This window comes from Chamaea fasciata, unplaced genomic scaffold, assembly GCF_029207755.1.
Source record: "Chamaea fasciata isolate MVZ Bird 193981 ecotype frontalis unplaced genomic scaffold, bChaFas1.0.hap1 SCAF_3, whole genome shotgun sequence".
Taxonomy (NCBI): domain Eukaryota; kingdom Metazoa; phylum Chordata; class Aves; order Passeriformes; family Sylviidae; genus Chamaea; species Chamaea fasciata.
In genome coordinates, this window is record NW_027094088.1 from 35,486,801 (window position 1) to 35,514,780 (window position 27,980).

Genomic DNA, 27,980 nt, shown 5'->3' on the forward strand with positions numbered 1-27,980 from the left:
CAGAAGCTCCACTGAAAATGTCTGTCCAGTTTTCTGCACAGGCACCCTGGAGGAACAACAACATCAGTTTTCTGACCAGAGAGGCAGCTGTAACAGAGCAAGGAGAGACTATCATAGGTTTCTACCTGTTGGCTTTAGGTAGGTATTTGGCTTGGGTGTGAAAGAAAACTCTTAAATAAATGTTGTTATCAAATTCAAAGTGATTCATTTGGGTTTTATCCCTAATGGAACAGGATGGTAGAAAATGTAACTTTTTTTCAGCAATTGCAAGATCAGAGGGGTACAGCTTGCTTTTGTTAAAAAGAGATTTATAATCAATGTAGAAATCTTGAGGAAAAATAAACAGTCAAGCCTGTAAACTTTCAGCCAATGTTCATTAAGCTTAATACATGGGAAGATAAAAGAAGTACCTTATCAGAAGTACATGATAATTTTGTGTCTTCTTGTGTTTTGGCAACACTGAAAAAATATTCCCTGATTTTCAGAGTTGTGGCTGTTGACCATCAGTTGGCATCCTACAATTATCTTCTGGAGAGACACAAAATACGTTTTGTGGTTCTTAACTTTATTGTTTGTATTTTTCTTGCTTTAAATGCTGGATGCATATAGAAATTGACTTCTTCAAATAGGATCTAAGAAAGATTTAGGTACTGCAACTTTATCCTGTGTTAGTCACAATACCAAGTGTTTCTTTTAGTTCTTCTGGAAGACAGCTAGTAGAAGTGTATAACAGGGATTTGAAAATGGCACAGTAAAAATGCACTCTGATATCACTTATGGAATTTTGTTTTGTTTGTTGAAATATTACCTATTTTGGGCAGACATTGCCTGACACAAGGAAATTTTTTGAAATTTCAAAGAGTGCAAGCATGCTAGGTAATAAAAAATTTCAACCATAGAACCTCACAGAAAAATAGAAGAAAATTTTACTTTTATTAAATCTGTTCTTCTAAACAGCATGTACAAAAATGTTTCTTTTTTTAAATGATTGGCCTAACATTTTTTTATTCTAAACTTACTATATATTTCAATTAACTTATTAACCCTCTGCTTACACTTGACAAAGGCCTGAGGAAGTTAAAATGTTAAACGTTAAGTACTTTATTATGTTTATATGAGACTTTCCTCCTTTTGTCTATAGGAACTAGGCAAAGTTGTGCTTAGAGCAAAAACAGATATTCTAGTAGAAATATACATGGCTTCTATCTTAGGAGAGTTGATTAGGAGAGTGGTTGTAAGGTAAATCAGAGGTATTCCAATTTATCCCCACTCTGTTCACATCTGCGTATGCCCTCATGAATGGCTGGGAAATGTCTGCACCACCAGCTGAAGAATTAAGCAGTTGCACTTAAGACTACAAAGAACATCTTGGGTCAGCAAGACCAGTCCCCTACTGAGACAATGTATAATCTTATTTACACAGCTATTATGCTCCCTCCTATAACTGGCTAGAGGGTTTTTTGGTGTTTTTAATCACTCTTCCAATTGAAAGTATGTTCCTGATTTTGTTTCTCTGCTGGATAGGATCCTTCACCTAAATTATTAGCTAAAGTGATCACAACAACTTTATATAATTTTTGGTTACTCCTTTTAATTGAGGCCTTTTTGCCTGCAAATTATATCCTGTGGCCAAACTATGTTCCTGAAGGACCAATACAGGTCAACCTCTGTATTCCTACATTAAGCAAGTGGGGAATTTTATTTTGTTGATTGGGGAGCAGAGGGTAATTATGTTTATTTATCTCCTCTCATAACATCTTCTCCCCTGTCATCCCAGCAACTTTATAGCCAGGACTGAATACAGAATCCAAGCAAGGTCTTGCCATCACTATTCACATTCATATTTACACTCTATCAACTCCACTGATCCTTCCCAGTATTGCCTCTGCATCTACTACACTGGTAGTTCAAACTTCTTCAGTCAATCAACCAGCAGAGATGTTCTCCTCTCCTGCCTCCTGAGAGTGATCTCACATCTTCTAGTGAATATCTTGGTGCTGAGTCTTTAGGTTATTGGGATTTGATTTCTTCAGATCCTTCAGCCAAGCTTACAAGTGTTTTGCATGTCATATTTATGTTCTTGAAACTTACCTCAAGATTCAAAACTCAAGTTCCCTTTCTTGCATAGAATGTACAACCAGCAGTAGCAGAACTCCAAGTGTAAGTGTAGTATAGATCTGGTTAAAATTGATGGATGTAAGTATACCTTTTCGAAATTATAACTTTTAAAAAAATCTGTTAGTCATACATAAATCAGAAAAGTCCTAATTCCTTTTCTCCTCAAAGGTCTACTGTCCACTTCTGCAAGCACCAGCCACAGCAATTTATAGTTACTAATTTTGTGTACACCAGTAACTCGTTCCATCCAGGGAGCTGTGATGTGGCAGAGCAAGTTCTCTGTCATACAGACACCCTCTTGCCCTTCTGGCAGCAGAGAAAAAAGGCCAGTCTGTGTGCTAGCTTCCTGTACCTCTGCTGCTTTAGGGGTCTGGCAAGACAATCTACATTGGCAGGAGTCTCTTCCTTACACAGAGCCCCAAAGATGTTTGTATTTGATGCCCTTGGAGTTTTGATGCTTTGGAAAAATGGCTTCATTGATTACACTTTTGTAGTTACTAAATGTTTTCTTCTCTTTTGAATCCAAGTATGGCAGAGCAGCTTCTTGCAAATTCTGAGGTACTTTTCCAAAACCAAAGAGATGTATGTGTTTGGTATTAGCATTTATCCAGGAGATGGGGTTCCTCTGAAGCTCCTCACTTTCACAGGATAAAGTCCTAAAAACCCAACTTTATTTGGTCAAGCCTTCCCAGAGTCACACATCTTGACAGAGGACATGAATATCCAAGAACCATGATCTGACAACTTTTGCTGAGGCAAGGCGTCTGTGTGTCCTCTTCTGGAAATTCTCACAGGTAGCACAGCTGTCATTTGTGACAGACAGGACACTGATATGTGTGTTGTACATGGTACAGCAGCCAGGCAGTTTTGGATGCAGATGAGGGGTTCTCAGCACCCTGCATGGAAGCCTGAGCACAGTAGTGCTCCACATTGACATCACAAGCAAACCAGTAGGAAGTGCATGGTGCATTTTGCAAGTGCTGATGGACATTGAGATCACTGCACTGCTTCTTGACAGTCAAGCCACTGTTCCACCGTTCTCCTAGCTAAAGCTTTGGCCAGGGGACCAGCAAAATGGGGGGAAGGTGCAATGCCCATCCAACAGCAGTAATCCATTCTTAGAAAGACTATCTGCAAGGGATAATGACCGCTGTGTTACGCTGCGCCAGGTCACCTGGGTCAGCATCCTCTTTCTGAAGGCAGCATTCTGCTCCCATCCTTCCCTTCAATGAGCTCAGAACTGTCTCTAACAGACAGGTGAAAGCTTATCCTGCTGCTGGGATTACATCTGACCCCCTTTTGCCTACACCATAAGTGGTGCAGTACTGTGAAATATCCTTGTACAATTTTAATGATGAGGTGCAATTTAAAAGCACTGCTCACTGTTTCTGGCTGCTAGACATGGGGGAAAATATTAAGCATTTTTTGCTTTGTAATTATTAACTGGAATTCTTGAGGTTTTTTCTGCATTTATATACAATCTGCTGTCTGTTAGTTTCCCCAAGTTTCACATTTAACTGGGCTTGTTAATGTAAATACGAGGCATGAAAGGAAATTTTAAGTCAATAGCAGAGACTATTTATTAAAGAACAAATTCTGACTTTTTGTGAGTGCTTCCTTCAGAAAGGTATGCTGAGTGCATTACTAGCCCCATCAGAACAGACCACAAGATCCAAACATGCCTTTAAAAGGCACACACTTCTTAATGGTAATAGTAAACTGTTACTTGACAAGTGACAGAATGAGTGTCATTTAGGGATTTTGCTTGACAGATAAATCTGAGAAGGTGGGAAAGGAAACAAGCTTTCACAGAACATTCATCCCTAAAATTATTGCATTTATTGAACAAATAATCTGTTCATGCTTTGTCAAGTCTAAAACAAGATGACTCTTCTCCATCCTGCCAGAACTGGCAATGTGCCCTGGACAGGATATTGTGTGCATAATTGGCAGCAAAGACTGAAAACAGAGTAGGGTCACTTCACAGTTGCAATAGTTAATGACAGCTTTGCAAATTCTCTGGATTTTATCACTGTTTTAATTAAAGTTTTCTGCAGCAAGAAAATCTTTTGCAGCAAGTCTCTTCTGTTTATGCTTGTGTATATGCAGTTGTGTAAGTAACTGATTTCATTCATGCCTGCTCTACATTAAGGTGCTCAATCCAATTTCTGTCCTAGAGAAGGGTTTTTTGCTGAGGAAAGAGCCTAGTTTGTCCTGTGACACTGAGCCTCACCTTTTGCTCTCATTTCTTGAATTCTTCCACTTAAGGTTTCATATTTTAAACTGATTATGGCTGAGCTGTAACACCCATTTTTCTATCTCAGTCTTGCCAAGTTTTACAAGTAAAGGCTGTGCAACAATGTCTAATAAGAGCAAGTCTAAGTAGAAAGCATAATAGCCTATTTTGACTGGGCACAGTTGAACTAACTTATTGGAAACGTGGATGACCAGCTCAGAGCTATCAATTCACTTGAGCCAGATTTAGTTCTTCAGAAATAATGTTAACAACGAAACTGCATGCAGCCTCAGGTTCCTGTTGCTTGTTCAAAGACCATTTCAGCTTCATGAGAGTAAAATAGGGCATGTCTGAAGGCAAAAGCTTGTGTGATTTGACAGAAATATTTGTAAAATTATAATGTAATTTTTCGATCTTTTAAAAGTTAATCTCAGTGTTCTCAGTTGCTTTCAGTAGAAAGATTTTCAGCCTCCTTAGTCACTCTTTCTGGCTACTTTTCTGGTGCTTTCTTTGCATGGGCTGGTGGACACCACACCGACACAGGAGTTTGTGAATAGCTGAAGGGCTGCCAAGCAAGCTGACTTTCACCAGCTTGCTTGGCAGCTCTTCTGTACCTCCCCAAGAAATCATGGACAACACCACCAGACTCGCTTGTGGAGTGCTTTTGACATCTGTGGATCAAAATGCTCTCTTAGGGAGTGTTATTCCAGGAGAAGGATTACTACCAAATTATATTGGGGTGATATAACATTTTTAATACTGCTGTCCGTCCTATTCCTCCTACCTCACTATGTTTGCAAAACTACTTCAGTGTTTGCATATTATCTGTGTATTTTGCCACATCAGTACATCCAGCATCTCTCTGATGAACAACACATGTCAGACTGTGCTTATGGGAAAGATAGGGTGATTCCCCTCTGAACCTTATGCTGGGTGACAGTGCTCAGTTTCTACCTAGTTGCTATTTTTTTTTCTCTCTCACCACATTTTGACCTCAGTTGAAATCTGTATTTTTCACCAGGATTACCTTAGTATGCTGAGTTTGGATTTTGGGGTTGGTTTGGGATTTTTTCTGCATTCGTTTTGGAGTGAATATTAGGGACAGCTTGCAAAACATGGAACAAGTTCCCTCAGTTGTTTCTTTTCTATCTTCTGTTTTATTGACATGACACCTGGTAACACGGAGGCATTGCAAAATTCAGAGGTTTCTTTTCTAGGCTCTTGATCTACCTCTGATGTCCCCTGAGGCAAGCAACCCCTGCAATGCAGTTGAGGAGATCTCTGCCCTCACTGATAGTGTCAGAGCTATTGCTGTGCTTGCTTGCATTTTCAACCTTCTTCCCTGTTATGCTGTCAGGGCTTGGGGGAGGAAGGGAGAGAGGTTGTTTGGTTTGAGGTGTTGTTTTGATTGGGGTGATTTTCTGTTTTGAGGTGGCCTCTTTGGGGTTTTTACAGTCAGTCAATACAGGCAGCAACCCAGACTAGCAAATGTATCTGATGGCACAGAGATCCAGTGTCACTACTCTAGGTGACATCGCTTTTATGTGACCACTGATTTTGTTACTGCATGGTTTACTAAGAAGTGATTTTCTTCCATTTCTTTTTTTTTTTTTCAATTCAATTAATATTGTCTAAATCCATTAATCCATTAATATGGCCTAAAATGGCCAGACCATTTTAGGGACTGGATATGCCAATGCAGGTTCTCCACTGCTTTGCTTTAAAGGACTGTGCCTACCTGCTGAATTCATACTTGCTCTGTAACCTTATCTCTCTCAGTGCTTCTCTTGTCTCCAACCTCAGTTTGTGAATGTAGCTCCCTAAAATTATCACAAGTATTGTGTCTCTCTCACCTCTCATTGTTCAAAATGTGCAATGTGGTTTGTTGTGAAGTTTTGTTCAAATTTGTCTTAAGACACTTATACTGAAAACTCCCTTACCCTCTAGGCTAGGGGGAATTTGCTCACTGTATTCCCAAGAAAAGCAGGTGTATGACACTCTGAAGGTAGCCCTCCTATCCATTACACTGCACTGGCAAAATTTTGCTATTTACAAATGAGGTGCCATTTTATTTTGTCTGCCATTTTAGTACTATGTCTTCATTTGGACAGGGAAAAATATTTCATTCCTACGGCCTTGATAACTGTCTTACCTTGCAGACGGTAGAACCAACAGACACAAACAACACAACTCCCGTGTTTGCATTGCAGGCTCTCCTCATTCATTCCCAAAGCCTTCCTCCCCCAGTGCCCTGCTCTGCCTATTTATAATACCTAGACTCAAACAAAAGTCAGAAAATCCCTGAGTTAAAGTGCATGCAGTTGTTCAAAACAAGTCTTGATTAAGAAACATTGTCATCTAGTGGCCAGAACAAGATATATTTATTATTGATGATCTTGAAACAAGGTATATGTAGAATGTATGTGTGTATCTCAGTGTATCATTGCACCAGTGACTGGTTCCAGTCAATACCATGTGCTAACATTTCAGCTCTTCCCAGTTCAAATGCTCTTCAGTAAACCATGTGCATTTACTAAACACGGCAGAGCAGCAGCAGCTTGGCAATGCTGCAAAGAGAAACTATTAAAAGTAAATTACTCCACAGAAGAACCTGTTCACAGAGACGGTCTCATCAACAACCTCCCTCCCACTCCCAAGTACCCAGAGCACCTCACCAGGAGGTATTTGCCCAGCCTCCTTCTTTACAGAGCAAGTGTCTTGCTCTTTGGCATTTCAGCTCCTGAGACTCCCATGTGACCTGGAGATTGGGAGGCAATTTCCTCCTCTCCTTTCCTAGCCACAGCAGGCCGGCAGTAAAGTGCTGGATTCTTGACAGTGAAGTGCTTCCCAAAGAAGGCAGCTGCCCTCTTGCTACAACATTATACCTATCAGCCATCTTTCATCACAAAGACTCCTTTGAATATCCAGAGATGCTGCGCAGTGCCATCATGTCACATCCTTCTTTATTGTGTTTGTTCATCTGTTGCTGCTCATACAGCAGCCTTACTCCCGGGTATCTGCTGCTTGTGCCTTGGGCAGAGGGCTGTGGGTCACCTCTTTTCTCCCTCACCTGGTAATATTGTAACCTGGCATAAACCACCAGGTGTTGCATTCCTTATCCTGTCGTAGGCAGCAGACATTCAAAAGAGGTCATGTCTTGCTCTGCCTTGCCGAGGTGAAGTAAGGCCATCAATGTCACAAGTGGCAGAGCTAGTTTGTGGGATAGAAGCAGGAGCCAGCGGGGAGCCAGGTGCTGTAGGACATGCTGCTCAGGCCTCCACCCTCTTACCCAGCTAAAGCCACATTTTCGACACTAAACCTTACACTTACCAGTATACTTTCTAAAAGTCATTAATCTCTGCACATCTATGTAATTTTTAAAAAGCAGGATGCAAGCTACCAGGGTTTCCACTGATGGGCAGAGCAATAGCCATGGACATTTGGAAACTCTAGGCCTCTCCAGCAGAATAAGTGTCTGACTTTCACCGGCTTTACATTTATCTCCCCTGTGTTTTGCTCACATACTTAGACACATACAAGGCAGGCATCTCAGTTCCTGGAGAGTAGGAGAGAATGTAACTTCCTGTAAAATTAAATAAAAGAGAGTTTGAAGTTCTATTCCAAACACTCTCTTCATATGGATTATGTGCATTACTGAAAAATATTCCCATCTGGCAGACTTTGATGCAAGGTTCTAGATTGTACTAAGAGAAGAAACCTAGTTGTATTAGTTGCACTTTTCTAAAGAGAACAGATAAAGCAGCTCTCTGGCTACGTGCATGAACTTTCTGTATCCATTATTGTATATGAAGAACTTAAACTGCTGCAGATTTTGGCAGATTGTTAGTGGTCTCTGCTCCACTCTACCAATCTTTCTTCCTTCCTATTTTTCCCAGGTGTAAGACTTATGAGTTTCATCTATCCACTTAAGGAAAAAATCTTTAGCGAAAAAATCCACTTTAGGCCCTTAAATGGTGCATCTTCAGTAGGTGTAGCAGCAGCTCTTTGTGTTTGTTCTGTTTTATTGCTACACTCATTCACTTGTTCTACTTCTGAAAGGTACCCAGCTGCTCAAAAAGGTTTCGTGCATAGTTTTCTAGTGGATAATCTAATTTAATACGCTTCTAATGGAACAAAAGGAAATTTTAGAAGATATATCATACCTTTACATACTCAACAGCTTCTTTCTTTATTTGCTTTTTGATTTCATTGAGTCATAGAATGGACTGAATTGGAAGGGTCCTTAAAGATCATCAAGCTCCATGGATTTAATTGTTTTTTTCCAGGTTGGTTGTCTTGGTTTGGAAACAGCATTGTGATTTTTGTCCTGTATAAACAAAGACATCTTCTGCAACCTACCGACTACCTCACATTTAACCTGGCAGTGTCAGATGCCAGTATCTCTGTGTTTGGTTACTCACGGGGCATCATTGAAATCTTCAATGTCTTCAGAGATGATGGATTCATTATCACATCAGTATGGACTTGCCAGGTAAGACTGGATTACACTTAATTAGACAAACGGGATATAGCTATATCTGCGGGTGTGCTGTATATAAATAACCAGTCAACACCCAAAGAATGAAAGTCACTAACCTTTCAAAAGGACAGTGCTCTCTTTTGTTACACCTAAAAATCTATGCATTTGATTGGTGCTTCACCAATTTTCAGTGGGTTTTTTTTTCCTGTGTATTCGCAATAGTTCTTAGTAATTTGGGATTTTTTTACCTCATGTCAGAGATCACACTCATGTTAGAAAATCAAGGTATAGGCTGTGCTTGTCTTCAACACACCTGAAGTCAACCTCGTTGTTGCTTTAAGCCAAATGTTAAAGCGCCATTGTCAACTCCTGCTTGACAAGGCCTGTAGGGCAAAGCCTCCACACAGCACTTGGGCATACCCATACATTTTATCATGCAACTTTTTGCAATAACTCTGTTGTAACTCTTCGATCAAACTCTTCAATCACATTCCTAAACTCTTGGTTGGTGCATTGCCTGTGGTAGAATGAGTGATTTAACTTTATGGCACAGTCATCCCTGATCTTGGAGGGAGCTTTTTGTTGGAGTACTCAGAAAAAGTTATTATTGTTAATTCTGAAACATACCTATGTGGACAGACTATAAATGCACCCCATGGACAGATACACACAAAGCTGGCTCCATGGTGCTTTCAGCAAAACCTCTGTGAGAAAGATTATACTCTGTTTCATCAGGGAATCAAAAATCTGAAAATGACAGGATAGCCTACGGCAAGGTGTAAGAAAGATCATGATGAAGGAAAAGGGAAAGAGAAATAATCCTCTTTTCTTGGAGGTTTGGTATTTTGGGTTTTTTTAAGGAGGAAGTTGAGCTATTGTGCAACATAGATGAAAGAACATTTACAGGTCATGACCCCTCCATTTCAATAAAAAGGTTCAGTTTATGCACAGAGAAAGACTTCCTGTAGGAAACTGATTAACTTAGGAGTTTTCGCCTGATCTAAAAAATTATTATTTTATTGTTTAAAATGTATCTCTATAGTCATCTGGAAGAAAAGGATTTATTAAAATGAAGCTAGTTATTTCCTCAGTAAAATCACACTCTTTCTCTAATGAGATCACCTACAGTTGCAACCTAAGGTCTGTTGAGCAGGAACTTTGAATTTTTTTATTAATGGAAAACTTAAAAGTCATCAGATAAATAAACATGTACCTGAAAGCTGTAAAATTCACATCCATACTCGGAATTAAACAGAAGATTTTTTCCCCCTTCTTTCAAGGAAGGCTGGAGCTATGACTGAGAAAGGAAAGATAAAATCCGCATCTCCAGATTCAGTTCTAGCTTTGTTGCAGATTTCCTGTAAGACAGGGTAAGCCATTCAGTGTGAAATCCTGACCCAAGGTCAGTGGCGTAACTTAATGCTTACAACTCACAAGGTTGAAAGAGGTAGCATTAAATGACCTGTCTGCACCCCTACTCCAAGCTCTTTCAGAGCCCTGTGTGTACTGTGGCTCCTTTTTGGGGGGGCTGTATAAAATAGCACACAGGAGAATTGGCAAGGAATGGCACATGCTGGCTTTTTAAAAAAGATTTAAAAATACTGGGATGGAGGAGTGCTTGAACTTTGTGAGACGGATGCTTAATCTTGCTGTTCTTGAACTGCCTTTTCAAGGGAAGAAGTGCTCCATAACATTTTTAGGGTACCCAGATAGTTTATTGGTCAGGGTGTGTTAAGTAATTGGGTTTGGATCTTGTTTTAAAGACTATTCATTTGTAAAATCTGGATATCAAGCAAAGTTTTAAGGTATTGGGATCCAAAGACTTTGTGCAGGACACTAATAATGTATTGGTTTTCTTAACACTCTGATTTGCAAAACACTGAATTTTCTGCTTTGGTAGTCCTCTGTAGACTCTAGAGGGTAACATTAACCATTCAAAATATGAATTTGTTATTGATACTAATTAAAAATTAATGCTAATCTGGAAAAGTCAATTTGTACTTTGAATTAAGTTTGGATTTGTTGTGGCTTGTTGATTGGTCAAGCTGGTTACGGCTTGTTGAGAGAACATCATGTAGGATTCCTGCTTCCATCGAGGTTTTGTTCTGTCTTGAGGAACCTCAAAAACACGTGAAAACCATCCATCTTCTTGGTTTATAAGTTTGACAAAACAGAAGCCAGTGATGAAAAGATAGGTTAGGAAGTAGCGTGGCTGGATTCTAGCAAGAATATTGTGCAGAAATAGCAGTAAGCTTCTGTGCATAAAGGATGCGAAAAGTTCCATGTGTGTGTGCACAGCCAGCACAAAGTTAATTCTGAAAATGTTTAATGCTGAACAGTAATAGTGTTTTGATTGCTGTAGTCTGAATTTGTAATCTTACTAGAAGAGGTCACACAGGTAGAACATGAGGAATGAGGACCTTTTTGCCCTGAAGGTAGAGCCCATGCTTTCTGTCAGGACCTACTGAAGTTGGTGTCTCTTGCCCCCCTCATGAGCTCAGGCTTCTCTGCAAGTAGCTGGGGTGGCACTTTGCATCCATGAGCATGGCTCTTTCCTTAGCATTGCCCATGTATTTTCCCTTGGTTTGTTTTGCTGAGTCCAGAGGATGGCCTTACTTGGCTTTCTGTCGTTGTTCGGTTCACTACACATTTGCTGCTATTGATCAGTCAGCTTCTTCTGTCAGGTATGCTTAGGGAAATTTTATTTTCCCAAGCTAGCCTGTCATTTCTGTTTATGAAGAAACTTCATGAGCTCACCTCACTTAATCCACCTAACTATTTTGTTTTCCCCTGACTCGGGTCTCCCTCTGTGCCCTCAAGGTAACATTTTTCAACATTAAGGTTCACCATCCTTGGCTGCCCTCGTTGAAGGGAGTGGGGAAAAGACAGACAAAGAGCATTTCTCTCAAAGCAGCCTAGTCTTTTGAAAACTCCCTGTAACAAAAGATATATCTACAGCTACAAGGACCACCTCACTGAATACCTGCTGAAAGGGATGGAGAGGAGTTCTCCTGTTCTCCTCTGTATGGAAAAAACAACACTTTTCCTTCCCATGCCAAACATTATTTTTTGAGTCTGACAGGGCTTTTCTCTCATCAATAAGGTTACATGGTATGTCTGTATCCAAATGCTGCCTCTGCTGAATGCTCTGTACAAATATAGTTTTCCAATGGTGGCTTTTGGAATCTGCTTTCACTTTTATGCCTCTGCTTTACCACTGTTTCATTTCTGAACTGGACAGAGGAAGGACAGTCAGTCTCTGGCACACCCATTTTTCAGCCTCTCCCAATATGATCAGTAAATAAACTGCTTCATGTAGTAAATTTCAGGTCAGGGAATGTAACCCAGTGACCAAAAGCCATCTGTTCCCCCACTGACCATATTCCTAGTGAAAAGCTATCTCAGAATATATTTTTGTCCTTCATGTATTTTTTTATTTGTTTGTTCTGCTGAACCAGAAGTTGCACTGGAACCTGTAATTAACAGAGTGCAAATGTTCCTACATGTAGGAAATAGAGAAATACTCATCCTCAATAGGCAAATATGACTTCTTCTGAACTTTATTTATCAAATGATAGAAAGATTTTCTTGTATTTTTATTCACGTGAAAAATACAACAGAAAATGTAGACTTCAGGAGGCCTCTAAATACAGGGAAAGGATTATAACCTATCTGGACTCCTTAGGTACATTGCAGTCATGTCTGAAAACAAGAATGGACTATGGAGTGCCTTAGAATTTGAAACCCTTCATAATCCTGGTATTTCAGTTTAAATTTCTTTCCAGTAGTTCACTTTTCTATTTTTTTAAAATTCTTTTTGATAATGCAGTTTGGTTATTTGAACATTAATTTTTCAAACTCTTGAATTTTTACTATGAGGATCAAGAAAACTGACTGTTCTTACCATGTGCTCACTCTGTTGGCACAAGCTTGTTTTAAAAAACATTTCTTATTTCTGACTGTTTCTTATGTGTAAGATGTGTCTGGACTGTGCACCCCAGAGCACAGGGTGGTTATCTCCAGGTCACGGTACCCCCTGTCCCTGACGTGCTGACTGACACTGTTACCACAGATGCTCTCACCTCACCGTCAGCCCAGGTATTCCCAGTCCATCTGGCCAGCCAGATGGTGCCACAGCATCTCCAGTAGATCTGTCTCTGCACAGAAACAGCCTCTGGAACAGCCAGGTAAAAAAAAAAAAAAAAAAAAAAAAAGGTTCCATTCTGAGGTATTAGTGAGCACCAGAGTAGCTTGTGTGACAGGATCCAGCCCCCACTGACTCTGTTCCTGCAGCCTGCTCTCACCATCACAAGGGCCAGCCTTCAAGGACCTGCCTTCAGCCTCACAAAGCTGCTTCGTGTTGTGCAGAATAATAAAGACACTGAGTGGAGCAGAAGAAAGATAAATGACTGTTTCATCCTGTGGCTTAATTTACAACAAAGCAGGGAGGAAATCTGGTTTTGAATCCTGCAGTGCTTCCATGCTTCACACAGTGCTTCTTTATTCCTGCCTGGCATGCCCTGGACAGAAACACATGGCAACGTGGTGGTCAGCAGTGGACCCCACTATGCACACAGGTATTGCTCTACTCTGTTAGTCCTAATATACTCACGCACAATTTGCCTGCCAGCACCAGATCTGTGGAGTATGTGCATCCCAAAAGCTCATGGTGTGGCCGGGAAGTCAAAAATTATCTGGAAGCACCAGACTTAGTGTGTATGCACTGAGGAGTAAGTGCCCCACAAATGTCTGGGATTTCTTGCACTTTAGCAAATTTTCCAGATTGTGGTGGTGTAGCTCATCAAGTTGCCATCTGAAATCCCAGATAAACAGGAATGTCTAAGAAAAGCTAAATTAGACATGCGAAATCACTGTTTTAACAATGCTGCTGTTGGACAAGGGAGGTTCCCTTCCCTCCAATGGATACCTGACACTAATGTAGGGAGCCTCTTTTAGTCTCTAGCCCCAGTATTTGTTTTCTTTAGGAATAGCTGGGCACCTCTTTATGACAGTCTTAGGTCTGTGTTCCAAGGCAGGGAATGTGGGTCTGAGTACCTTTAAATGGAGAAAAGTGAATCCAGCTCTCCCACACAGTCCATGGGGGTAAAGGAAGAATGGGTCAGCAACCCCTCTGCTTTCTACAGTGACACTGCTTAATTTTCGAAAGGTCTTGTACAGTTAAGGGAAGGAAATGGCTGAGAATACCAATGAATCACAATCTTTTGTAAAGAAAGTATTTTACTTTTTGAAAAGTAAAATATGAATGATTAAACAGAGGGTGAGACATGTCCATCACCTTGTTCTGTTGGCTTCCTTGGGAGCCTCATTTGCTCACCAGCTTTGTCACCTCCAATCTAGGAGCAGAGCTCAGAGCCACAACACTCCTCTCACCAGACAAGTGACCAAAGCCTGCAAAGCTGAGCACATTGGCCCTTGCCCCTTTTTGGAGATTAAACTTCCAGGCACTCTTGCTAGCACCTAAAAACTCCAGTATTTGGAGTGTTATTAAATATCTAGGGCTCTATCATGACATTTCTGAGAAGAAATATTGTCCACCTTTTGTAAAAATTAGAACTGAATGTTTGAAACACCAAAAAGAAAATTTCAACAGTAAGAAATGCTAAGAAAAGTATGATAAAAACACATGGGCTCTTTTCAGAAGTTTTGAGGGAAAGGCATTAATCTTGAATTATTTCTTTTGTATTTTATTAATAGCATTTGCTTTCTCAGAACATGCATTTATCTCTTTTCCTATACATAGATTGTAAAATATTGCCTAATCTTGTCTGAGGAGGAAACAGAGGATTAATACTTTCCTCTTTTAATGAAATCTTCTGTAAATTGTCTGATAAATCAAAAATCCTAAAGTCATTTATGTTCTTATGAAAAGAGTAAATTTGGAGCACATTGATTTCTGTCCATTTAATATAACTCATAAAGCCAACCAATTGTTTATTTAGCTAGACTATTGACTCTCTTGACTTGATTAGTGATTTTATGTGTTTTATAAATACCAAGAAGATGTTTACACATCACTTTATGTGGAGTGGTACTCCCTGACATTCTGGGGAGATGAGAGACCAGTGGTAGCTCCACAGCCCATGTGAAGTCCAGTAATAAAAGCAATGTCAGATGGTAAGGGCCAAAATTAAACCTCAAAAGTTTTCTTTTTACTGCCTTCCCAGCACTGCTGGTGGGGAGGTTACTGAGGAAAATGACAGACAGCCACTACTGCCAAATGTCTGTATGCATTGTTTGTCAGACTTGTTCCAGCTTAATCACCCATTCACATTGCTCCATCATCCATTCATTTTTTTCCTTCATTTTTTCTGAAACAAACTTATATCTCAATTATGAATACTTTCCATGCCAAGCTGAGATTTGGATACTGAAATATAAAGTTTCAGAGGTAGTAGTCTTCCCTATTTCTTTATTTCTGGTCAACCTTCAAATAATCTAAAGAGTGTACACATTGCAGTCAAAGAGGTAAAAGCAACTCATGTAGACATCTGTGAGCTGAATTTTAACGAGAAAAATACTTCATCTGCAGGGAAGGGGGAAAAGACTGCCTTTGCACAAACAGAATCATTAGCAACATAGAAGATCATTTCAGTGTAACTAATGTGACTTCAGGGAAGTTCCGCCAGTTTTCATTAGTCATGAATTCTCCTTCATTTTCCTCTAAATTATTGTTTCTGCAGTCAATTGCGACTAATTAGGTAAGTTATATATTTGGTGGTGAAAAATTATGAATGCCCAAACTATCTGTTTCCCTTTTTAACAAGTCTGACATAGCCCCTGCTGTGACACCCAAGCACTGTGTCAAACCAGACACTACTGCCTGGATTGGGCATTCATTGCCTGAGAGTGGTCCTAGAGAAGCAGGAATTTACAAAGCCTAACCTTTGATTCCTGTACTTGCTTTTCCTCCCAGAGGGCTTTGAAATACCCTTTTCTTATTTCTCTGTGTGGAAAATAGTAGCCTTCCACATCCTTCTGTGCTGATGTTTAAGATATTAAATGTTTTCTTTCAAAAAATGCTGTCCATCACTCCTTCATCATTCCAGCTCTTCTCACCATAGGGCTGAACAAATCATATTCTTCTGACTCCTCTCTGTGTGCTGCATCCTCTCACTGGCTTTTAAGCAAAATTTCATCTGAAATTAAAATGTCACTCTGATAAAATCTGTGAATATCTTATATAGTTCAATCTCACATTTACTCATCTTCTCTATCACAAAAATATATTCCATTAAGTGAGTACACGGATAGTACTTAGGAAGTCAATCAGGTCCTGACCTAGATCTTGCACTGAATGAATCAATGACAAGAGGACTGCTGCTTGTAATGGGTTATACATGACATGACATCCAGAACTTCCACCCCACTGTCCCTGCAGAAAGGGATGACATTGCACCTGGTGGTTTCCAGATCACTCTTTAAGGCCAAGAATAAACTGTATCTTTTGTACTTCCTTCCATGCTCTCCCTGGTCTACTAGGACTCTTTGGAATGTTTGTGACTCTCCTGTTATTTTGGTACAGGATCCATAGGGGAAAAGAGTATTCACCTAAGAGAAAATCTGCTAGTAGCCATGCAAATTTTTCAGGTTTTCAGGAAAATAACATGTTACAGTCTTGGCCACATAAGATCAAGCTGGTACCCTCACTAACCTGCCCTGCCCTTTGCCTAGGACCTGCATGAGCAGAACAAGTTAAACTGTAGGCATTCAGCCAGTAGTCAGAGATGTCCTTGTATAAACCTGAGGGTGGCTACGTAAGCAGATTCCTTCTTGCTGGGAAGCAGCCCAGAGGATTGTACCTTGGAGAATGTGGAGGGTCTTTTGTAGTCTCTGGACTGTCCTGTCAAAATCCATGAACAGTGGGACCTCTGATTCCCTTGAGGTGTGTAAACCTCAAGAAACATTTAACATGATATTCTGAAATGGAAAAGAAAATGCCTTGAAAAAAAAAAAGTGTGATTTTGATTTTAATCTGGATCTCAATTATTTACAGGCCACAAAGCCAAGCCTTGCCTTCTACGGTAATGTATAGATAAGACAGGTGACTCTTCTTTTATGCGTGTATTTCTTTGTATTGATGGTGATGCTAACAATAAACAAGTAGACTCTGAATTAACATCACTAAAGTGGAGAGGAGTTTTGGCTCAGGCCCACTGAAAATCATTTTACAGTGTAACACAGATGTTCCCAAAGGGCAATGCTGGATTTTCCTATCTAGTGCTTCTTCATTTCCCTCTACACTAATTCACAGAAAGACAATGGCAATTCGGCCATTGGCAGTTTTACCTGAAGATGGGAATCTTTCCATTGTGTCTGGATCATCTGGTGGTATGAACAGCATGCTCTCCATTTATTCTTCATGACGGGACATGAGAGGCATGAAACCTGCTGTGACTCCACAGCACCTACCCAGAGCTAGAAAGCAGGTGCTGCCAAGCATTTGGAGAGGGAGAATTTGAAGTAAGATTATTATCTGATGAGGCTGTGTAAGGAAGTTCTATCTGTTCATTAAATGCCATGCACTCAAGGGCATCCCCACCAATGGTGGGGTTGTGGCATGCATAGATGTGCTCCTTGACAGGGGCAGGTACAACTAGGAGCAGAAATTGTGGCCTGAGAGGCTACAACTACAAGTAGCCAAAGGTCAGCCCAAAGTCAGTATACCTTGAAACTCAATTGATTAACCTGGTAGATGAAACTGGGTTCCCCAGATTTGCTAAAGCAAAAACTTGACCTGCATATATTAATAGTGGCACTGAACATACATTAACTATATAGTATAATTAGTATAATTACATATCTGGACACATATACTCTAAATACTGCATTCATATTTTTCTATCTTTAGAATATATGCCATCCACAGGAAGATTTAATCACACTGTGAGTGCAAAATACTGAATGTCTGATGCTCTCATTTAGTGGTTTAAATTCTCTAATTATGTAGCATATAAATTCTCATTGTTAACTTATACATGGAGTGGCATTTGTGTCAGAGGCCACTAATGCCTTGGGTTGATGCCATCACTTCTAAGCATAGCTACCCTTGGATACCCTTGGATAAGCCTACAGAGATATTTTAAAAGGCAGAATGCAAACATACCAGAACAATGTCTCATGAGCAGAAGATGTTGTGGGAACTGTAGTAAATAATGAGTGTCTTTCACCTCCTGCATTGTAGGAAATCTCAAAGAAACTATCTGAGTGCTTTAGGAACACTATGCATTGTGAGTTTTAAGAAGTCTTCGGTGAAGACTAATTTTGATTATTGAATTCAGTAATTCTCCTAGAACCTCAGTGACTTAAGAGTTACTGTAGTCCAGTTGACACATCATAGTATATTTGAGAGATGGAAGAATTATGTTGTCATCAGACTCAAGTGGAATACTTTTGAAATTACTTCAAATTTTAAGAAATAGTGTAATTTAAAATTAAGGTTTTTAATTTTAAAATATCTATTCAAAGGTATCCACAATTGCTTTTACACATGTGTTTCTTGAAGGCTGATTTAAGTGCTTTTCTGTTTCTTGATGTTGAATGAGGTTTATTGCCATTATCTATTTACATCATGATCTCAGAATAATCTGATCTATATTAAAAATAATAATAATTCTGAGAGAGTTTATTGTGGCAACTTCAAGTATATGCTGTGGGCAAATAATCCCTGTTTGAAGTTTATGCTTTTCTTTATATATTCATTGTGTCATTTTCAGTAGAAGAAAAATACAGGGTGCTGTGGTTCTAAAGGTAAACAAATGGACTTTGGGAAATTGTAACAGATTTAGCAGTTGGCCAGAGGAGGGAGTGAGGCAATCTTTGTGGCTGGTGAGATCAATGTTTTGGCCCGAAGTGAAATGTAATAGCTCTTTTGGCAATCTGCTTTTGTGCAATTAAACCTTGATTAATCCAATAATAAGAACAATAAGTTGTATTTTATTCTGATTTAAATGAAGACAACCCTTATGAATCAGTAGGGATTCATAAGTATTAAAGGTAGTAAAAGTGAGGCACACCCAAGCTCACAGCTAAACATTTTGTAGTGCACTGGGGATTCCTAACTCTCCTGGTGTTGAAGCAAATGAAGTTGCATGCAGTAGGAGCTCTATTTATTGTGGGTTGTAAATAGTGCTCCAAGAGCATTAGTGAGATTTAAAGTCAGGCACATGTACAAAGCAGAAAAAACCACAATCTTTTCTTCAGTTCTGTCTTAGCTTCCAGGCAGCATAAAGATAATGAGCACCTTCCATGCGTATCTATATAGCCAAGGGAGCAATACTGGTAGAGCACTGAGAGAAAAGCTTTTAAAATTGCTAATCTACTCCTGCTTCTTAATGGGTAAAAAGGAAAGCTGGTTTATTAAAATTACCATGCAATCAACTTTGTGTTTATGTCAGAATTCATGATTGCCTGTTAACACTGCTGCTATTTGATCGTAATTAATAATAAGGAAGGACAAAATTGCATTACACAAAAATGGAGGAAATATTATGACTATGGAAGGAAGGAGCTGGCTGGGGGGTAGAATAAAAGGAAAACCAGAACTGTGTTAAGGAGAAGAGCATCAATCTTCTAAAGTAATTAAATGTTATTTACTATTCTAGTATTTCCTTGGCTGTCATTCCATATATCTTTAAAGATGTAGAAAACTGAAATTATCCCTTATTTTTGTAATCTGCAGATATTAATTTCTGTCTATAGAAATTGGGACTATGTCAAAGCAGTTCTTCTGTTGTTACCTACCTGGCTGTCTAACAGTTGCCTTGGTACCTACGGTCTTGAACAGTCAGTGTTGTCTGTTCAAGAGCAGAAAAAGTAGCAGAGATATTTCTTCCAAACCCAGTAGGTGTAAGCTTGAAGTAAGCTGGCTGTATCTAGAGGAAGATCCCCTGTTTTCTTCTGAAGACATATGTCTAAGTGACATATGATAAGTGATATAGAAGTGTTGCAGCATTGATAAACTTGGTGGGAAATGGTCTATGCACAGAAGGGCTCAAAAGCCACCTGTGCCAATAAAAGTTTGGGACAAGAGTGGTCTGACCATCATGCTCCCAAAGCAGCCTGTTGGATGATCTCTAGTGGTTAAATGTTCCAGATGCTGTGGCTCCTGTATGGGCTGTTCTGCAGCTTGAGAGCCACCATTTACCTCTTTTATTCATCTCTTGTAATCCCCAGAACTCCCTCTGTTTCATGACATTTCCCGCTGTCACCTGTTGCCAAGCCACCAAGCCTCTGGCCAGCATGGGGACAGCGACAGCTGCCCTGGGAGGCTGCTGCCGCTCAGCCACTTACAAACCATTAGGCCCTGCTAACATCTCTGGTGGTAACCCCCACACCAGTAGAAGAGCTCATGAAATGCTGGTATGAAACAGTATGAAAACAAGATGTGGTGTTGACAATGGCTCAGTCCTATGAACTATGCTGATTCAGATAAAACTGCATTTTTTTTTTAGCAAGGCACCACTCTAAAGAAAACATTTAGGCTTTTCTTTCTTATGGTGACAGCTTCATCTTAAAAGCCAAGAGTTGTAGACTCACCTTCCTCCCTGGTAGGTGTACTCAAAGGCTGTTTGAACTGATCACTTGATGTAATTGTCTCTCTTTGGTCTGACATCAGGGAAGGAGGGTAGGGGAAAAATGGTCACATCTGCCAGTGATTAAAAAACCAGATCTATTTCAGAACCCCCCCTGCTTTTAACATAGGCCTAAGATACACAGTGAGAAGCCTGTTCTGCTCTTTTAGTATTCAATCTCATAGCTCTTTAGACTTAATTTCTAAGTGTTTATTTACATCCTCTGTTGAAATACTGCTTCTTTTCTAATTTAATAACTAATGCAATTCCTTAAGATTATGGCCATTATATTTTCTGCATCTATAGAGTATTGTAAGAGCAAATGGAGAAGTGGCAGCTATTTGCACCAGTGAGGCTAATGAAATGCAGATTTCTGAAATTTACATATCCAGATATTTCTACAACATCCACAGCACAGAGCAGATGAAATTCAGCCAAGTGCAGCTTCTAGCAAGTAGCTGAGACACCCAAGAAAGTCTGTTTTAAACATGGTTGCATTCATACACTAAGCATGAGCTGGCTGTAATTGGAACACAGTTGAGTGTAGATTGTTGTAGTTGCAAGCCTTGCACACATTTAAAATGTGATGGGTCTGTAAAAGTTGGCAATAAGTATTTAGAGTCAATATGAGGGCACTGGTAATAAGAAAAAGCATCAGTGAAGGAAGTGATGAAGCAGTCCTTTTTCTAACCCTTCACCCAATTTAATTTATACAATCTGCCAGGGTCTTAGCTTTAAGCCTGGATTAAAGCCCCAGATTCAGTGCTGGGATAAACTGAATTCCACAAGAGTTGTGCTCATTAATACAAAGACAGAGTTTGTTCCTGTAGAACAATGATGTACCTTTCCTCCAATAATTTTAGTATTTTAATGCCAGGTTGTGGTCCAGAGACATTTGCTTAATATTCTTGCTTCACTAGGTGTAAAACTGGCACCTCCAAGAGCTCCTCTGCTCTGGACAGTTTAATGTATTGCAAGATTCCAAAAAAATAAGGGACTGGCTCTCAGCATTTTGCCTGGATCATTTCCCAGTCATGCAGTGCTCCCTAGCAGATGGCTGCATCCGTGTCCTTTACAGCCAGCAGAACTTCCTGGTTATACCTGGACATGGAGCTCACAGAGCTGTGGCTGTCCTGGGATGTGGCTGAGGCACTGATGTCAGCAGGAGCCACGGAGCTGCACAGCCCTCCCTGCGTCACAGCCAGGGGATGAGGATCAGGGCTGCAGAAATAGCAGGCAGGCAGCAACACCACACACTGAGATTCAATCTACTGGATCCATTTAGGTTTTGAGGCCTTTAAAAAATTAAATAAATAAATAAGTATTTTCTCACTCAGCCCTTCACCTCCTACATTCTTCCCTCTTTGGCCTAAATTTCTTAGCATCAGTTTGCATGTTCTGTGTAAGCAGGGCAGCTGCATCCGGGGCATTTTTGCCTGTTCAGGACTTTTCTTCTTTCCAGATCAAAGTTTTTCTCCTTCATTTAGCAAGTCATTTAAGGGAAGCATAGATGTATGGGTGTGCTTGCTTGCTTATTGTATGTACATGACAGAGCACTTATATAATTTTTGAACATTTACTTGCTCACTGATCCTATAGAAGATAACTGCACCTGACATTTTGTATTTCCCTGCTAGTTGGGTTTCTGGAAAAACTTTCGGGTTCATTAACATGAAAATGACAGGAGAAATTCCTGTGGCTCTTTTCCCCATCAAATCTCTGCAGTAACAGAACATCCTGTACTGCTTTGCTTTTCAGGTTGATGGCTTCCTGACACTTCTTTTTGGCCTGGCTAGCATTAATACCCTTACAGTGATCAGTGTGACACGCTATATCAAGGGCTGCCATCCTGAGAGAGGTAAGGATTAAAGGCAATTCCAGTTCTGCCTTCACTGAACTTGGTGCAAATCTGTATTTCACTCAGTCACTATTATCAGTCAGGCAGGTTATATTAAATATAAATTAAATGCATTGAAAACCAGGACATAATAAGTCATTTACATTACAGACATGTTTTTATAGAATCCTTCAGGGTTAACTCCAGTAAGAGCCAAATTATTACAAATGTGCTTGGGTCACCATGGGTAAATTCATCCTTGTGCCAAAGATTCCACAGTTACTGCTGACCCTCTGTATTCCTCAAAATATGACTCAAATTGCTCCTAAGTTATACATTATTGTCTGGATCTCACTGGAAAAAAAAAAAATCCATCTTCTATGAGATGATGTTTGAGGAATTTCCGGTCAAGGATCAGATCAATTTTCATGCCTTTGTTGTGAGTGGCTTGCACCATCTTTCATGCAGGAACCTATCAATGTCTGCAGGGAAAGTATGTGTACATGGAATCATTAGATGAGTTTTAATCTTTACTTGCATGAGGAGTATTTGCTGTGAAAAGAACTTCTGCAGGGAGGTAAGTTTTTCCACAGAACATTCTTCTGCAGTTTGGTGTAATGATAGACTTGTTGAAGCTAACTTTCAGCACAAACTGCTGCTGGAGCTGATAGAGCTTGGCTGTGATGTAATCCCACATCTTCTATTCATTGCATGTAAGAAGTCATATTTAAAACCCACATTTCTCTTTTGTGAAGCTCTACCACATATCCATCCGATGGTGTGCATCATTTATGTGTGAATCTCAAGTAAATCTGAGCAAGTATGCAGTATAACATCACAGAAATTTTGAGGAACAGAAATTGGTGGATGCATAAATATTTCCCACATAAATGAAGAAATAACCACAGTGCATGGCAATGGCAGGACAGATTGAATCTTTTGTATTGAATGGTTAATACAGTCTGAGCTATTTTCTCATTTTTAACAGGAGAAATTCTTGAAGTGAGTAAGAAAATCCCCTGAATTTATATTTATCTTGTTTATTTCTATGTAAAACACAACTCTGTCCTGCATTTTACAGAATTGCAAAGCATAAATCTAACATAGAATTTGCTAATTCCACAATACTCAACAAGCTCATTGTCTTCTGCTTAAAAAACATTCATTTTCACTTTTCAGTGGTAACACAGACCTGACAAATGCTTTCAAAATCAAACTTTTCTTATGAGTATGCATTTTTCTATCTTAATTATTTTAAATAGCTGTGTTTTACTTATTATCTGGTGGTATAGGACTGCATTTGGATTTCAGACATATGTTTGCCTTTCCAAGTACTGTTTTCTGACCCAAGCATGCCATTGCAGGTCACTGCATCAGCAACAGCAGCATGTCGGTGTCTCTGGTTCTCATTTGGGTGGCAGCTTTCTTCTGGTCCGCAGCCCCATTGCTTGGCTGGGGCAGTTATACAGGTAACAGGTACCTTTCAGTTGTACTCACTTGACACCTCTCCACTCCACAAAGATACTTACCTTTCCTTCTTGCTGTTTGTGATAAACCAGACCGATTATCAGTGGAACTGAGAAAATCACTCATCGTGTGTGACGTAGGCGCAGAGTGTTGCCTGCCTTGGTATCAGCTATAAAGAGATTTTTTCGAAGATATCACAGGAAAGACTTGGACGAAGTGCATATTGCCTATGGAAAAAGAGAGGCCAGAAATACTTGGCATGGTTAAGCAGTGAGATAAAGAAAACTATCAAAAGACATCCTTCAAAAACTGTCAAGTTTAGGAAACTAGCAAAGAACACAAGTTCCAGCAAGTTAAGCTTGAAACTATAATAAGACAAGCCAGAAAGATCTGGCAAAACAATTTGTTGAAAATATGAAAACTTACATAGCACTGGAGCTCAAAGATGTTGGAAAGTTTGTCAGTCCAAGAAAGAGTTAGGGTGCAAGATCAGGCCAGATCAAAAAAGGAGGGTGGGGGAAAAAAGGAAAAAAATTGTATAGTGAATACTGCAGAAATTCAGTGGCTAAGGCCTGTAAAACAGCAGAAAATTTTTCATGGGGGAAATATGGAGAAATTGCCTCAATTTAAGCCTGTAAGAATTCAACAAAACAAATACCTAGGAACAGATCATAATGATACAGTAGTCCCAACAACTGAAATCATGTGACTGACATTGTCCAGCAGTTACCTGTTTGGATCCTGTAGGCCTTTGCATTCTTTGAGAAGTCATGAAATCTGTGGAGACTTACTGAAACAGCTATGTGCATATATTCTCTTACTTACTAAGTACATAATATTTGAGGTATCTCTGGACCCTTGAAGTACAGTTGTGAGAAAAGCAGCCATTCCTATAGTTGGTTAACTGTTCTATCCTTCACAAACCAAAATACTCTCAAAATACTAGGCTCGATGGATCTTTGGTTTGAGACAAAGCCAAACTGTTTATTACACTATCTGAATTTTATGTCATATTTTTGCACTCTGGACATGTCATAAACTTGGTTGTTTTGGACTGGTAATTTTCTGTCTATCTTCTAGTGATCTGTATTCTTTTTGCATTAACCCACCAGCTCTTCATTTACAGGGGAACTTCTGATGTCTGGTTTTGGCCTTAAACTGGAGCCAGGGACTTTTTGGGCGACACTACTTTGTCAGGACATTCAAGTGCCTCCACGGACCCTTTTAGAACTCAATTCCTTGACAGTGGTTTTCAAGACTGCTTCTAGGAGTGCTTTCCCCTGCTGAGACTCACAGCCATTTTGGGTTCCTGGGCTGTCTGTCTCTAAACACAGTTCCAGTGAAGGCACCCACAGAGATGAGGAAGCCCAGCAGCAGCAAATCCAGCAGCAGGCACCAGCAGACCACAGCACATTACAGCTGGCTGCCTCAGGCCTTTCACTACTACACAGCATCTTCAGGGGCCCCCAGGCCCCCACTGATTTTTTGGGAAAGCCACTTGTTTGTGTCCCTGCGGAGGGGGGAAAACATAGCTCTGAACTCTGACTTGCAGAAAATCTGCCGGATTTTCTTTTCCCGTCATCTGGAGGCTGGTTTCATTTTTCAGGCGGAAGTTTTCAACAGCAGGAACCCAGAATCAAGCCAGACTTTATGGTTATATTTTTGAATCTTGAGGTCTACTGACAAAAAAGGCAAAGGAGAGAAAAATCTATTTCTATTACAGAACACATTCAGACAGCAACAGCTAGAGCTTTTGGTGATAAAAATACCGAGCTCTTTTTGATGAGAATCACAAAAGAGATTTCAAGTTTTTGGTCATTTAATTCCTCCTCTTTAAATCTCCTATCACCTGTGAGGAATTAAGGGAATTTTTTTCTTCAAAATTTCCACTGGATGTTAGGGAGAGATCTGCTGCTAAATCATGTAGTCTTCACCTGTATAGTTTCTCTGGGACCTGTTAATACTCGACTTACCTAATTTTGATTCATGCTTCATTTGTTTGTAATTCAATTTGTTGCCATAGCTGTCAGAAAAAAAACCCCAGCTTTTTCCACTTAAAAAGAAAAATATGTAATTCACAATCTATACAAAGACCTCCAACGTTATAGAACTCAAGTTTTCTATCAGGACATCTTTGCAAGCACATCAGGGGACCTAAAGAACTTAACTGTTATTCATAAAAGTGTTTGAGCCAGAGACTACACATTATTCTCACTGCCTTTTCCTTAAGCCCCTGATCAGCTAGTGTCTCACTAGTGGTAGACGCTGCAATCTGCCTGACTTCATTTTTAAAAGTCTGCATCTCTGTGATGCAGGACTGTGTGTTTCCCATTTATTGAAAGGTCTAATATCTTTCTAAGTATTTAAATGCTTTATCTTCTCATAATCTTTATCATTAGCTGTAGCAATTTAGTCTCATGGCTCTCACAGCAGTAGAAGTTCCAGTACCCCAAGGAGCCTCAATATTTTTATTTCCTGCTTAGTTATCTAAGTAGTGGCTTTTTAGCATTTGTCTGTGGAACTCCTTGTTATGCTGTTGCAGTGCTCATCTTAGGAAGTTACTATGCAGAGTATTATGATGAATAAGAGTACGTATCACTCAAGAATATAAAACCTTGCTCAATGTCATCATAGGATAGTTTCCTATCCTAAAACAATAGTTTGTGCCTTATGGATTTACACTGGCCATACAAACTCGACAGAATGATAATACATATCAAAATTTCTTATTGTCTAAATGGTCTTGAAAAATTGTTTATGTAAGAAGTAATGTCATGTCTCATTTAATCAGAAAGATCAATCCATTCTTTAGTGCTTAACAGAAGAAAAATACAGCATTTTAACTAACAAATTAATTGCTCAAAAGTAGACAAATATTCTAAAAATGCTAACCAAAGTATATCCTTGCTTTCCAGATCGCATGTATGGCACATGTGAGATAGACTGGGCAAAAGCCAACTTCTCTACAATCTACAAGTCCTACATCGTCTCCATTTTTATCTGCTGTTTTTTCCTACCTGTGACAGTCATGGTCTTCTCATATGTGTCCATCATCAACACTGTCAAACTAAGCCATGCATTGACAGGGCTGGGTGATCCCACAGACAGACAGAGGAGAATAGAGCGGGACGTCACCAGGGTGAGTTGGGGTTTCATGTTGGATGGGATTCTTCTCAAGGAAATATGGTTTTCCAAAAATTGATCTCAACTAGAACAGAAGAAAACAAAACCAATCAATTGCATTTCCTTTCTTTATAACTCTAGTGACAGAGTCTGAAGTCCCTGAAGAATATGAGGTTTGTTTAAAATTTCTACTGCATCAATTGGTTGATACTGGTGCTACATCACATTTGAAAAATAATCTAAATATAATTGGAGTGAGTTATATAGCACAAACCCCAAAAATCTGGTTTGGCATGTGCTCTTTTCTTCCAGAAGTTACACTACTTCTGAACATACTCAGAATTTAGAGTGGACATTTCAGTTTACTCACTGTTTAGTTAAGTCTACCTGAAACCCTCTGTATTCATAAAAACATATGGGAATGTAGTTATTTTCATTCTGTTAGATGAGGCATTTCTCAACCACACCACCAGGCCAAAATTCAGGATATAGCTCCTAGGTCTGTCTGGCTGAATCAAAGTAAACCTTTTGCTTGCCCATATTCTCCTATAAGCCATACCCTCAGGGCAATCCAGACCTTTCCCTTCCAGCCAAGTGTTCAAGTTACTATTCACAGTGTTTTGCTCCCTTGATATAGTCTTCCAAAATAGATTTAAGATTATTCTTCTTCTGTCTTTTAGGTTTCTATTGTCATTTGCACAGCCTTCATTATTGCATGGTCACCATATGCTGTCATCTCTATATGGTCTGCCTATGGTCACCCAGTGCCCAACCTTACCAGCATCCTTGCCAGTTTGTTTGCTAAGTCTGCTAGCTTCTACAATCCCATTATCTACTTTGGAATGAGCTCCAAATTTCGAAGGGACATTTTCATCTTGTTCCATTGTGCCAAGGAAGTCAAGGACCCTGTGAAGCTCAAACGTTTCAAAAACCTCAAACCAAAGCAGCCACAGCCTTCTCAGAAAGAAGAGAAGTATGCACCAGAAATGCACCCTGCACCAAGCCCCGATTCCGGGGTGGGAAGCCCAACCAACACCCCACCTCCAGCAAAAAGGGAAGTGTATTTTGGTATCCTCGATACGCCATCCAATAACCCCAACATCGAATGTGATAGATTGTAAGTTTTGT

General features: G+C 39.7%; 1 protein-coding gene across 1 annotated transcript; it reads left to right on the forward strand.

Moving 5' to 3' along the window:
• The first annotated feature begins 17 nt into the window (after positions 1 to 17).
• Positions 18 to 27,973, forward strand: LOC136287665 (visual pigment-like receptor peropsin). The gene is made up of 6 exons (XM_066180415.1): positions 18 to 138; positions 8,641 to 8,846; positions 22,184 to 22,283; positions 23,627 to 23,731; positions 26,645 to 26,868; positions 27,533 to 27,973. The coding sequence occupies exons 1-6, from the start codon at positions 18 to 20 to the stop codon at positions 27,971 to 27,973; spliced, it is 1,197 nt and encodes a 398-aa protein (XP_066036512.1).
• The last annotated feature ends 7 nt before the right edge of the window (positions 27,974 to 27,980 follow it).